At 40.0% G+C, this 13,003-nt stretch overlaps 2 protein-coding genes across 2 annotated transcripts in view; one reads left to right on the top strand and one right to left on the bottom strand.

The window, feature by feature from the left end:
- Nucleotides 1–6,740: 6,740 nt before the first annotated feature.
- Nucleotides 6,741–8,224, bottom strand: LOC131040318 (uncharacterized). The gene is made up of 3 exons (XM_057973210.2): nucleotides 8,055–8,224; nucleotides 7,218–7,935; nucleotides 6,741–7,133 (listed from the first exon to the last, which is right to left on the bottom strand). The coding sequence occupies exons 1-3, from the start codon at nucleotides 8,222–8,224 to the stop codon at nucleotides 6,741–6,743; spliced, it is 1,281 nt and encodes a 426-aa protein (XP_057829193.2).
- Nucleotides 8,225–9,831: 1,607 nt separating this feature from the next.
- Nucleotides 9,832–13,003, top strand: part of LOC131040305 (hypersensitive-induced response protein 4) — a 49,962-nt gene continuing 46,790 nt past the window's right edge. Inside the window, exon 1 of the mRNA XM_057973192.2 lies at nucleotides 9,832–10,203. Coding sequence (XP_057829175.1) covers nucleotides 10,015–10,203 — 189 coding nt within the window. The 5' untranslated portion in view covers nucleotides 9,832–10,014. The remainder of the gene's footprint in view (nucleotides 10,204–13,003) is intronic.

Raw genomic sequence — 13,003 nt, 5'->3', positions numbered from 1 at the left:
TTCCCTCCATTCCTTGAAACCAAACATTTACAGGTTTTTTAAGACCTTTGATTATTTTATTCATTTAGACTCATTGCTTATGTACTTTAGCATGGATTTTCCTTTGGCACTAGGATTTATGTCTTTGTTTATTTATGTATCTATTAAGCTAAAAGACTAATCCACGAGCCTCAATTATTCTCCATTTACAATTTCCATGATTTCTCTCCTTCAACATTGAGTATTCACCATCCTTAATTCCTAATTTGAGGATTCACTTTTCCTTTAAGTCTTAAAAACTTGGGTTTGTTTGTTTACCCTACTCATTTTTCTCAACCCACTTCCCATCTCCATTACTTTTTGTGGAACCCTTCTTGTAGGATTACTCATACCATCATACCCAAAAGGTATAAAGTATGTAGTAAAACTAATCTTTAAACCTTGAAAGTCTTCCACCTTATTTCCCTTGCTATTTTTTCTTCTAGCAGTAGATACACCACATTAATAATCCCTAACCCATTCCCATTCACCTAATGTATGAATAAAAAAATAAACAAAATATGGAAGATGACAAAAACTAAGGAGGAATCAATAGAATATTATGAACAACGATTCAAAGGTGTGGTTAGAAAGATATAAGATACCTTGACATAAAAGAAATTAATTGATTGTTTTATTTTAGGGTTAACCTCTCACATTATAGTAGAAATAGATGAGAAGATTTTCTCTTGATATATAAGGATCTAGTACACTTGATTTCCACAATAGAATCATAGTCAAAGATAAGTGAGAATGATTTAGTAGGAAAGGTTGAAATTGATCATTTTAATTAGAGTTCAAAAATGTAATGTTGAAGTGATAAATTATAATGAAAGGCGAGAAAGATGAGACTTCTCCCCTACCTAGAGGAAGTACAAGTTTTGGTTTAAAACTTACATTAGGGAAGAATATCTAAGGAATGAATGTTTGATAATCAAAGGCATGAAGAGGGCTACCACACTAAGAGAACTTGAGAAATTACCTAGAAACATAGCAAGTATATATTGTAAGGTATAAAGTGGGACAAAGATGACACAAATAGGTGTCCAATGTTACTTCATGAAGAAGAAGAATACGTGATTGGTTGAAAATATGATTTTTAATAATGAGTTATAAATAACGTGTGTGCTATAATTCTATGACAAAACTAAAAATTATTTTTATAATAAAAAAAGAAAGATACTACATTTTAACTAGTTGAAAAGATTTTGTTTAATAATAACTAGTTAACAAAACTCATTGCATATATACTTGTTAGTACTAATAATGATATTAAAACAACCTGTAGAAAAAAATGAAGAAACTACACAAAGCTAAGAAGCAAACAAGCACTAATACAAGAAATTAAGAAAAAAAAAGAGATGGAAATGAAAAAAATTTATGCTAAATACAAAGATTTAAAATGAAAGATAAAATATACACGCATTTGCATGAATTTGTATATACACATATATACTTATAATTTATTATGCATTTGTTATTTATTGTGCATGATTACTTAAAATGAGTCTCTAAATAACAAAAACAATTCATTTATCTTTGTGATTTGGTGTAGGTTTTGTTTATATCAATTTTTTTATTTTTAAAATTGCATGAATGAAGTTATTTAAAATCAAATTTAAGAAAATTTATTTCAAATTTTTTAAAAATCAAATCACATAGTATGTGGCATGATTGCAAAATCAAGATTTTTTGGCACACATGGGTACAATATCCCACATGTATCTAGGCCCTATTGGATACTGATGGTGAACTATGACAACATATAGACTAGTGATATGAGGTTTCCACAATTCATAGATTTGTTATGTTGTTTTTGGGCTCGATTGTGTGACGATTTTTTGCATCAATGTTTCAAATTACACTACGTGATCCATCATCAAGATGAAGAATGCTAGAAGAGAAGAAATGAATGTTGTTGCAGACTCAAAGACTAAAAAGAGGAGAGTGGAGGGGGGAGAGGGTGACACAAGAAACTAGGAACATAAAACATAATTAACAATATAAAATAAAAATAGCAATGCAATAAAACTCCAAAATATACTAAATGAAATTAAATGAATAAAACAAAAGAAAATACTAAAACACCTAGGACGAGAAAATATTAAAGAGGACAAAACAAACAAATGCACAAGAAGAATCTAAATAACAAGAGAACTTTGCGATGCCATTTCAGATAGGAAGGCAAACATTCATAGAATAAGAATCTTAAGTGTATATATGAATACACATATAATTAGAATTTATATAAATATATGTATATGCATATATGCATATATGCCCATATGCATTATATATACATATATAAAATCTAAATGATAATATTATGTATAAAAACATAAGTACTAAATCTTTTTTTTTTTTATCAATAACATATAGCAATATATTGCTTTGAAAGAGAAGAATTACATTCGAGGGGCAGAAAGACAATCTGCGAGTCCGAGGGGTCACGCCCCTACTACAAAAAAACCCAAGCATCTACCTACTAGGACCCATAGTCACAAAAAAGGGTCGCCTACGAGTATAAAAAGGACCACACCACTAACCCCAGCTAGCCCAGCCTAACTACGAAACCATCCCAAAGCTTCCTCTCTTGAGAAATTGGGAATACCCCTGCTGGAACCAGCCACCTGCTGCTCACTCTCACCACCTAGCACCGTTCCAGGCCTTCCTCCACACAATGACCCACGCTCCACCACCTTCTTTGGTTTCTTTGGGAGCTGATGCCGAACCAGAGGCCTCCCATTCTCGTCCAGGGGGGCCTCTGACCGAATGGGAGTCACCTTCCCACGGATGTTGAAACGCTCAGTCGGCCCCAACTGGCGAACAAAGTTCACAATCTCCACCCAGCCATTTCTTGCATCCTCCACCTGCGCAGCAACTGGCCAAGAAGCAGACCAAACTACAAAAGGCTGCAATTCCCCAACATCCACCCCAATCCTCTTGCTTGGGCCCTCCGCCATCCTCAAGCCCACACCAATGTCAGAACGGGCCACCACATCCTGCAAGCCTCTTGACCATTTGGGTCGTAAAACCAGTGAAGAGATCCGCTGCACTTCCTCCTTCGACTTCCCCACCTGCAAGGCCAAAGCAGTAAACAAAGACGAGATGTCAAGATTTGTTATGGGTCGCCAGTCCTGAGAAAGAAATTCCTCTCCCAACAAGAGCCGAATTTCCCTCCAGAAGACATCTCCGTTCACTCTGAAAACGTTCGAAAGCCTGGTGCTCGAAATCAGCCCTCGAAAAGCAGGCAGTTGTCCGTCCGACTCTAGCGAAAATTTTGCCTCCATTCTATCTCTCCGCTACACAGAAAACAACCCTGAGCACTCTGTCAAAAACTAAGCTTTCCCACAAAATGCCAGGAATCAACACACAAGAGACTTAAAGGCCGCCTCCATCTCTTGTCATGAAAGCTTCACACGCTTCACATTAATCCCAACATCATCGCCAGTCACTCCCTCCGCACACCTCCATCATCAACCAACACTTCGAGGCCACTTGCAACAAGATTGAAGAACACGCACCACGAGGGACTTAAATTCCCATAGTGCTAAGGTTGCGAGTGGTCACAACAATTCGAACTTGGGTTCACTTTTCCAAAGCCATCAACTCAAGTCTTGCTCAAGAAGACTACAATCTCTAAAGTCCTCAAACACGCTAAACAAATTTTCCAAGGAACCATTTGCTCCCACATTAGAAAGTTTGTTAGCTTCCAAATTAGCCTCCCTCAGGACATGGGTAATTTTAAAATCTTCAAAATTGTTTAGCAGCAATTGCATCCTACGCACTTGCTTATCTAGAAACCATGCTTCCAATCGCCCTCATGCAATCCCATTCACCACTACTTGAGAATCACCTTCTAAATGAAGTTTCTTGACTCCCAACTTCCCAGCCATAAGTATAGCTTCCACCGTAGCTTGACATTCGGCAACATTGTTCGATCCATCCACTAATCGCTTGGCCGCAATGGCTAGAATGTTACCATGATCATCTCGATCAATCACCCCAGCACCTGAGGGCCCTAGATTGCCCCTCGATGCTCCGTCAAAATTAATCTTAATCCACCCCTTCTCAGGTGGAGTCCACTCCGGGGTTGGATTGCCCTTACTCTGAAGATTAGCCCTCAGTAGCCCATTAACAGGCTTGAATTTGACAAGAGGCCAATTCAACAAAAATTTAGCATCCACTTGTGAGAAAGGAGGCTTGGCTAGATTCACATTAGAGGCAGCATTCGTAACCAATTCCGAGATGGCCCTCTCCAGTCTAGTCAAAAACCACTCACAATTTTTCACTCTACCATCAAACACTCTCCGGTTTCGCTCCTTCCAAAGTTCCCATAACACGGTAGAGGGCAAGATCTTCCAAATAGCAGCAAAGATGGGATTTTTACCCAAACTCGGCCAAGATTCTAGCCATTCACACAATTTCCTGGCCATGGGGCCCATCCAATTCAATCTCTGCAACCCGAAAAGCCACGCCTTCTGAGAAAATTCGCAATTTAGCAAAAGATGATCCACATCCTCCTCAGCCTTTTCACATAGAACACAGCAAAAAGGACCTGCAAACCCCATTTTCTTCAGGCGATCTCCAGAAAGAATCCGCTTATTGCCAGCCAGCCACGCAAAGGCTCTAGCTTTCGGAAGGCACACATTGTTCCAACAAATCTTAGATTCCCATTCCTTCGTCTTGGCATCTCTTTCCAAAAGAGTGATTCCCACTTTCATCGAGTAACAACCATTCTTTGACCCGCACCAAATAATTTCATCCTCCTCCTTTGAGAACGAAACCTCATGGTTACCCATGATCTTGCGTGGATACCTTTCCTCCGCTTCCCCCAAATTTAAATCCTGAGGGTCTTTCCAGTTCCTTCTCTGCCCCGATAGGGGCATATCATTTGACAAAAAATCGCACACCTTAGAGCCCCAAACCTGTCCAGTCTTTAAAACTATCTGCTGAAGAGCTTGGGATTCTAGAGATGGATGTCCATCCCAGGAATCCTGCCAAAAGTTCGCCTTACGCCCATCACTAATACGCCAAGAAATGTGATTTGTTATCAGGCTTCTACAACTCACCAAAAAATTCCACAAAGCTGACCCTCTTGGGGGATCTCTCACTGTTAGGATCCTTACCTTATCCCTGCTATCCAAATACTTAGCTTGTAAAATTCTGACCCATCTCTGTTCCAGTTTACTATACATTTGCCAAACCAACTTAGCCCCCATGGCCTCATTAATAATCTTCCAATCACAGAGTCCCGCCCCTCCCCCACCTTTGGGTTTACAAACTCTATCCCAAGCCATGAGAGGAACTTTATCCTGATCCTGACTACCATTCCACAAAAACTTCCTCATCTTCTGTTGCATATTCTTGATGATAGAGGCTGGTAGTTTGAAGCAAGCCATTGGGAAAATAGGCATAGTCGAAACAACTGTCTTCAGCATTAGGATGCGCCCAGCCAAAGAAAGCCACTTACTCTTCCATCCCTCCATCTTAGCTTTACAGCCATCAAGCAACCCTTTCCACATTTCTGACTTTCCTGCTCTAGCAAAGAATGACATGCCAAGGAACTTACCAGGTAGTTGACCAATCTTTATCCTGAACACTCTAGCAATAGCTCTCTGTGACCAACCTTCCGTATGAAAGAAAAAAACCTCTGATTTGAGCCAATTTATCTCCTGACCAGTCGCCCCCGTGAATCTGTCCAAGACTTTCTTCGTGACCGAGGCCTCACGCATAGAAGCAACACCGAACAGACAGGTGTTGTTCGCAAACTGAGAACGAGTTGTGGGGACAACCCCTTGAGCAATCTCAATACCCTTCCACAACCCTTGATCTCTCTTACCAGCAATCGATCGTCCAAGAACTTCAGCCATCAAAATGAAGAGAAAGGGGGATATTGGATCCCCTTGCCGAATACCCCTAGACGTTGAAAAGAAGCCATGAGGGCTGCCATTAACTAAAACCGAAGTTGAGAATTGCATAATCATACTGGAAATCCACTTAATCCAGGACTTACCAAAACCAAATCTTTCCAACACAGCCACAAGAAAAGACCTATCCACCCTATCATAGGCTTTCCGGATATCAAGCTTTAAAATCATTCTCCTTTGTCTACCCTTCATCGCCGTATGAATAGCTTCATGGGCCACAATCACCCCATCCACAATATTCCTTCCAGGGGTAAAACCACTTTGCTCATAGGAGATCAACTTATCAAGAATTAACTTAAGCCTATTGGCAAAAACTTTTGAAATGATTTTGTAGATGGTGTTGCACAATGAAATAGGACGAAACTCCTCCATCCCAGTCGGCTTGGCCTTTTTAGGAATGAGCGCCACCATCGTACAGTTGAATTCCTTCAAAACAAAGCCTTTGGATCTAAACTCTTCAACCACTGCAAGTAGCTCCTCTCCAAGCACCTCCCAGAAGGATTGGAAAAAGAACGCTTGAAACCCATCTGGGCCTGGTGCCTTCTCCCCACCCAACCCAAACACCGCGGCTTTAACTTCCTTCATTGAAACAGGCTCTTCCAGCATGGAGTTGTCCTCCCTGGAAACTAAAGGAGGGATCAGCTCCAGAAGCTCCACCTGAACCCCCAACTGGGTTATCCCATTCATCTTCCACAAATTTTCAAAGAAACTCACAGCCTCTTTACCTATACTATCTGGGTCTTCAATAACCGAACCATCCTCAAGCCTCAAAGAAAGAATTATGTTAAGACTTCACCTCGCTTTCACTGAACTATGAAAGAATTTCGTATTTCTGTCACCCTCTTTCAGCCAATTAACACACGACTTCTGTTTCCAATAGATCTCCTCTCTTTGCAAAACTTCTCCGTACCTACTAAGAAGGTCTTTCCCCGTCAAGAAATCCACTTCATCCATTCCATCTGCCATGACTTTAGCATTCAAGGCCCCCAGATCACCTTCAAGTCTTCTCTTCTCATAAAAAATATTACCAAACACCTCCCTATTCCAAGATTTTAATTTCTGCTTCACATAGCTAAGCTTTTTGAAAAATTGATAGGCCAGAAACCCTTCCACCACTGGGGCTTCCTTCCACCACCCCACTACTAGCTCTTTAAAACTCGGTTCCCTAAACCACATCTTTTCCATCTTGAAGGGACATCAAATTGGGATAACATCATTCTACACAACCAAGGAGACCGGAAAATGGTCTGACCCTAAGATGGCAAGTACCTCAGCCTCAAAAACAACAGGGGCAACACTCCAATCTCCTGCAAGGAAGAATCTATCCAATTTCTCAGCAATATTGGAAAAACCTCTACGCCTATTAGTCCAAGTGAGATCCCCTCCTTTAGCAACCACTTCTAGAAGAGCGTTGTCGTTAACAAAGGATTGGAAATCCAAATGAGACCGGCTTAATCTCCTCACCCCTCCACGCTTCTCAAAGGAAAAGAGAGTGGCATTGAAATCTCCAACCATGATGGCTAAAAGGAGCCTCACTTCCTCAAGGCGCCTGGAGACATCGTCCCATAATTTACTCTTCTCTATAGCCAAAGTCGGCCCATAGACATTAACAAGAAAGCAAGAGAAATTTATAGTCTTCGAAATCACCTTAACCATCTGCCAATACTTAGAGCTTGACACAACTTCCACATGAACAACCAATGGATTCCACATAATGCCCAAACCACCTGACGTCCCATCTGAATCCACAAAGTGACCCGACCATTTCTGCCTAACCCCAAAAATGCAAGCAGCAGCATCACGACCCAACTTAGTTTCCTGAATACAAATAACTTCCGGCTTGGCCTGGTCAAAACCTCTTTTGACCAGACGACGCTTGTCAGGGGCATTGCAGCCCCTGACATTCCAGGTTAGGAACTTCATTGCTGCCCAGGAGAGAATAAGTCTCTCCCGGATCTCAGAAGCCTTGTCTGGCCCTTCATGTTGCCTGCTTCCTCAAGCAATCTCTATCTATTCTTTCTTCCTCTCAAATTTCCTTTAGACTTAGGGGGATTTAAATTAGATTGTTTGATGGTCCTAACTTCTGTCTCCCCTACTTCTACCGACAGTCCCAGAGAATCGTCACTTAAACCTTCCTCCTCCTCAGACTCCAACTCTCCTGTAACTCCATTACCCTTGCTCAGGGACATGTGAATGTCCTTGTATTTGATTATATTTCCTTCTGCATTCTCACTAGGGTCCTCAACCGCTACCAGTGACTTAGCACTTTCACCCATCTCCTGGTACTTCAACCCATCCGCCGAGGTGTTGTAGAATCTATGCTGAGATGGATACCCTCCCCCTATATCGCTTTCCTTTTCAACAGGCCCAACACCTCCAACCGCTTCCCTTCAATTCGAGAATCACCATCCCAACCACTGCCCTTACACACTTGATCCTCTTTCTCTTCTCCCAAACTACATCCTTGCCTGTGAGAGAACTCAACAACTTGTTCAGGCAATCCGCCCGACACCAGCACAACGGACTTATCTCCATCTAACGCAGAGGCCTGATGCAGCTTCTCCTGACCTGGGTTAGAGTCAGAAAGTTCTTCCACCCCTACTTGCATATCTGAGCAAAGGCGAATGACCTCATCACTTGCCGCCTCCGATACAAAACTCGGATTGATATTTCCCAAGCTCTGATCTGCAACTGCACCAACTAATAGCTTTTCCTCCAAAGCACAATCTGCCTTTCCTTTACCCTTTTGACCCGACAAACAATCTCGATCCTCATGGCCCCATTCTTTACAAATCTTGCATTTGACTATGATTTCTTCGATTTCTATATCTTGTCTCCATACTCCTTCTGGAGACCTCATTTCAACAACCTTTGGTATCCCAAGATGCGGCTTCCACATAACACAGATCCATGCATACACGCATGAACTGAGCTTATCAACCGCTTCATCTGACTCGATAAATCTCCCTATTTTCTCCCCTACACTCTTAAAGATTTCCTCCTTCCAATACTCATGAGGGAGATTGTACAATCTTATCCACATAGGGATTTCCTCAATAGTACCTTGTCTTGGGTCGAAATTAGGGGTCCAATCCCTTATATAAAAACCAACTCCCGACATCAAAAATGGCCCCGACTCCATCAGAGCAGTCTTATCCTCAGCCGAACCAGCAATGATAAGAAAAAACCCATTAGTAAGAGTTTTTATCTCAAAGTGGTTACCCCATTCTTCATTGACCCAGTTTCTCACTCTGGGAAAAGCTGGCCATTCGCCTCCCCATTTCATGAAGAAGGCTCTTTCGCACAGAAAAAGTACCGATTCCTTCTAGGCCTCCGATTCAATGCAGATACTTACCGACCTGTTCTCATTCGTTGTCGGTATCCCACCCAGAGAGGGGTCTTTTAGGGGGCGCTGGAGTTTCTTCTTTATCCTTTCCTCCGACTGCTGTTTGGTCCATTTCGGGAAGTTCAGATACCTTGAATGGCCCCATTTGGCTTTATCGTGCTCAAAAGGAAATCGATTGGTCCCCCTACTGCGAGCCTCCCTCCGACTCCTTCCCGACTCTTGCCAATGCCACTGGTTTGAACGCGGAGGATACCATGGCGGCCAATACACCCTCTGTCCAAAGTCCGAATCCCATCCCTGCAATCGAGCCGCACCTCTGCCTGAAAACCCTAGTGTCCTCTTGCGCTCCTCCATTACATAAGTACTAAATCTTATACATAAAAGCATACAAACTTTTTCTAAATATCTCTAGATAGATACATAAAACATATGCTTGAATTTTATTGATTCATACACAAGGGATCCAACAACTAGTCGTATCCCATTACCAACCAATACCTATATAAATTAAGTCTCGTCACCTTTGCGAATCGTATTTTACAAAATATCTAGATTGCAAATATCTCTGCAGCTTCCACGACTAGTCGTTAAGCCAAGCTGTACGCGGCAACGCCATAATTCAGCCGTTGTTTTGCCATTAAAACAAAGAATACCAAACTTAAGAAAGCCATTTTAAAGGTGAGCTCAGAATTTTGAAGGTGGAAGAGCTGAATTTCAGGAATGGGGAGTTTTCTGTGTTGGAGGTGTATAGGTCAGTCGACTGTGGGAATTATTGAGAAGTGGGGTCGGTTTCTGAAACTTGCAGAGCCAGGCCTGCACTTTGTCAATCCCTGTGTGGGAGAATGGATCGCTGGCACTTTGTCTACTCGCCTTCAATCCCTCGACGTCCGTGTTGAGACCAAAACAAAGGTACGAATTGCCTTTTCATTTACTGGTTTAGTTTAAGTGGATTGGGTTTTGATTTTGTTCAATAGGGCTTTACTTTGAATGAATGAGGCCAGTGTACTACTGCTTTTGAATTGGGCATCGGCATGTTCAAATTGGTCCACGTTGCTTGAATTGCATTTCACCATTTTATCGTGTATGTGATTTCCGCCGTTCAATATTATTAGGGGTTTCTCTTTCTTTTCTCGATTAGCCAATTAGCAGTTTAATTTAAACGATTTGGGCTTTGTATTGTTGAATTTAGCTTTACCTTGAGTAAATGAGGTCACAGGTATTACCGTGTTTGAATTGGACTTCTCCATCCTCAAATTGGTCTCTCGTTCCTTGAATTGGGTTTCACTATTTTATGTATATAGTTTTTCTGCTGTTCAATGTCATTAGGGGTCTCTCTTTCTTTTCTCGATCAACTACTAGAGTATTTAATTTTCGAATCATTCTTTCAGTAATCCATCTATCATGGATTCATGAGTAGCATATATAAGGACCCATCTGAAAATCTTGAATGGGTCATCTTGCGTTCGATTTTGAAGACCATCCCCTTAGGGTAAATTAGTGGGATTGGAAAGTAGCAAATGAACCACCCTATGTCATAAATTCTCGTGGCCAAGCTTAGACCCGGTTAACAATATTTCCTGAGGTCCACCCATCTAGAGTACTTTCTTTGCTCCGATGCACTTAACTCATCAACGGAGACAAAGGGTGGGATTTAAATTTTTAATTTTATGACCATCTATGGCCATCAAGCAATTTTTGAGTGATGACTGTTTTAAAAAAAAATTGATGGTTATATTTTGAAGCTATAAGTTATAGGAAAGAGGGAAGTCAAAAAATTGCAATTTAGGCAATGAAGAGTGTGATGGAGATGCCATTGTAAATCGGGGAATGTCAGTAAAAGACTTAGGGTTCGTGATATATATAAATATAGCCAGCAGAAAAATTTCCAATCATGATGGGAGAGGGTCTTGTCATTTATATTGGACTAAACTGGCCACTTTTTTTTTTCTTTTAAAAGGATATCTTCTACATATTAAAGCATGCTTGGCTTAATATCCTTTTGCAAAACCCTAACATTATTGTACCTTGAGTTATTTCATTCTTATTTAATCGATTGGATTTACTTTGATTAATAGGAAGGAGGTGGTCATGTGAGCTTGGAATTTTTAGCTGATGATAGAAGTTTTAATGTCTTTGCATCAAATTCATAACGAGTTTACAAAGGTCTTATGAGTTCTATCAAATTATTGGAGGTATAAGTTAAAGGAAATAGGGCAATCAAAAAATTACAAGTTAGGCAATGGGGACTGTGATGGGGACACCTTTACAAATCAGGGAATGTGAGTAAAAGACTAGGGTGAGGGTACGATATATATAAATATAGCCAGCAGAGGAAGTTCCAATTGCGACAAGAAGGGTCTTGTCCTTTATATTGGACTTTCCTGGTCGCTATTGTACTTAAAAATTGGTTTCTTCTACATATTAAAGCACACTTAGCTTAATAAGTTAATATCCTTTCTGCAAAGCCTTAACGCCATTGTACCTTGGGGTATATCATACTTATTTTCTGGATTGGATTTACTTGGATTGATTGGAAGGAGGTGTCCACTTGAAATTTTATTGTCTTTGGATCAAATTTATGACGAGCAGTACAAAGTTCTCATGTTTTTTTTATCAAACTATTGGATGCCGTTGTAAATTCTTTTGTTCCTTTTTCTTCCAATACCAAATTGTCTTACTTTTCATTAATAAATTTATCCACCACATCGTAAGTCACTTTTACGCTCCAGAAAGTTCATGGAAGTTGAGGGAAAATTGAAAGCCTTCTTGGGTGTTTATTTTCGATTCAACATATTATTGTTTGCACAATAAATAATCAGAAACTTGCAATTAGGTCTTCTTAGGACTCTTATTCTATGGAAGTTAAGCCATCTGAAATGGCTTCACAAAGTTCTCTTTTATGTGACTAGCCTTTAGTAGTGATTGCACAAAGGAGGGCAAAGAACATGGACTTTTGTTTCAATGGTTGTAATTTTGATGCCAGATGATTGTTGCAAGTCAATAATAGAATATAGGAACTGGAAACACAACTGTAGAAATAATCAAACTATTTTGGGTAAAATTACTTTCACAGACTTGTAGGACAAAGACAAATCACAAAACAACAGTGAAGTGAAAGCTACAAGAAAATAACAGAATCATCTAAAACATATAAATTAACCAAAAAATAGATTACATTAATTTAAATAAAGAAAATACAAAGAGAAAGAGATGCAAAACCACTCATAAGAAGAGCATGTGTGTGTTTTTGTCCTATGTGCACCTAGAACTAAGAGCAACAATGTAAATGATACTAACAAATTAAGTATATCTATTACTATTCTTGTATTTATAAAAAAAGAGTTAGGAGATGTAAAATCCAAGAGTGCCAAAGAGACACTACAATATATAATAACAAAGAAAGGAAAGGAAAAAACACAACAAAACCCTGAAATGTCAACCGCTCCATGTGATGTTCCTGAACAGAATTATGCCAAATATTGATCAAATTTCTTCATCTCATTAATTTAATTTCGATTAGAAAATAGAAACCCTAGCTACTAGGAAACTCATAATTTTGCAATTAAAAACCCTAGGTGGCAGAAAATAGCATAAATACTCTTAAAAAATGAAAATAAAAATTATTTCCAGAAATATGATGCAACAGTAACAATGATCAATCTGAATTTTTTTTTTACAAATTTTTTACTCACAAGTGATTTGGAGGGCC

The sequence above is a fragment of the Cryptomeria japonica genome, chromosome 4 (genome assembly GCF_030272615.1).
Source record: "Cryptomeria japonica chromosome 4, Sugi_1.0, whole genome shotgun sequence".
NCBI lineage: Eukaryota > Viridiplantae > Streptophyta > Pinopsida > Cupressales > Cupressaceae > Cryptomeria > Cryptomeria japonica.
This window is presented reverse-complemented; position numbering and strand designations above follow the sequence as displayed.

Coding starts and splice junctions, on each gene's coding strand:
- LOC131040318 (XM_057973210.2), bottom strand. CDS start 8,224: ATGGGTGAAAGTGCTAAGTCACTGGTAGCGGTTGAGGACCCTAGTGAG. Junction 7,936..8,054: donor AGTGACGATTCTCTGGGACT/GTCGGTAGAAGT, acceptor TTGAGGAAGCAG/GCAACATGAAGGGCCAGACA. Junction 7,134..7,217: donor CTGTTGTTTTTGAGGCTGAG/GTACTTGCCATC, acceptor TGTCCCTTCAAG/ATGGAAAAGATGTGGTTTAG.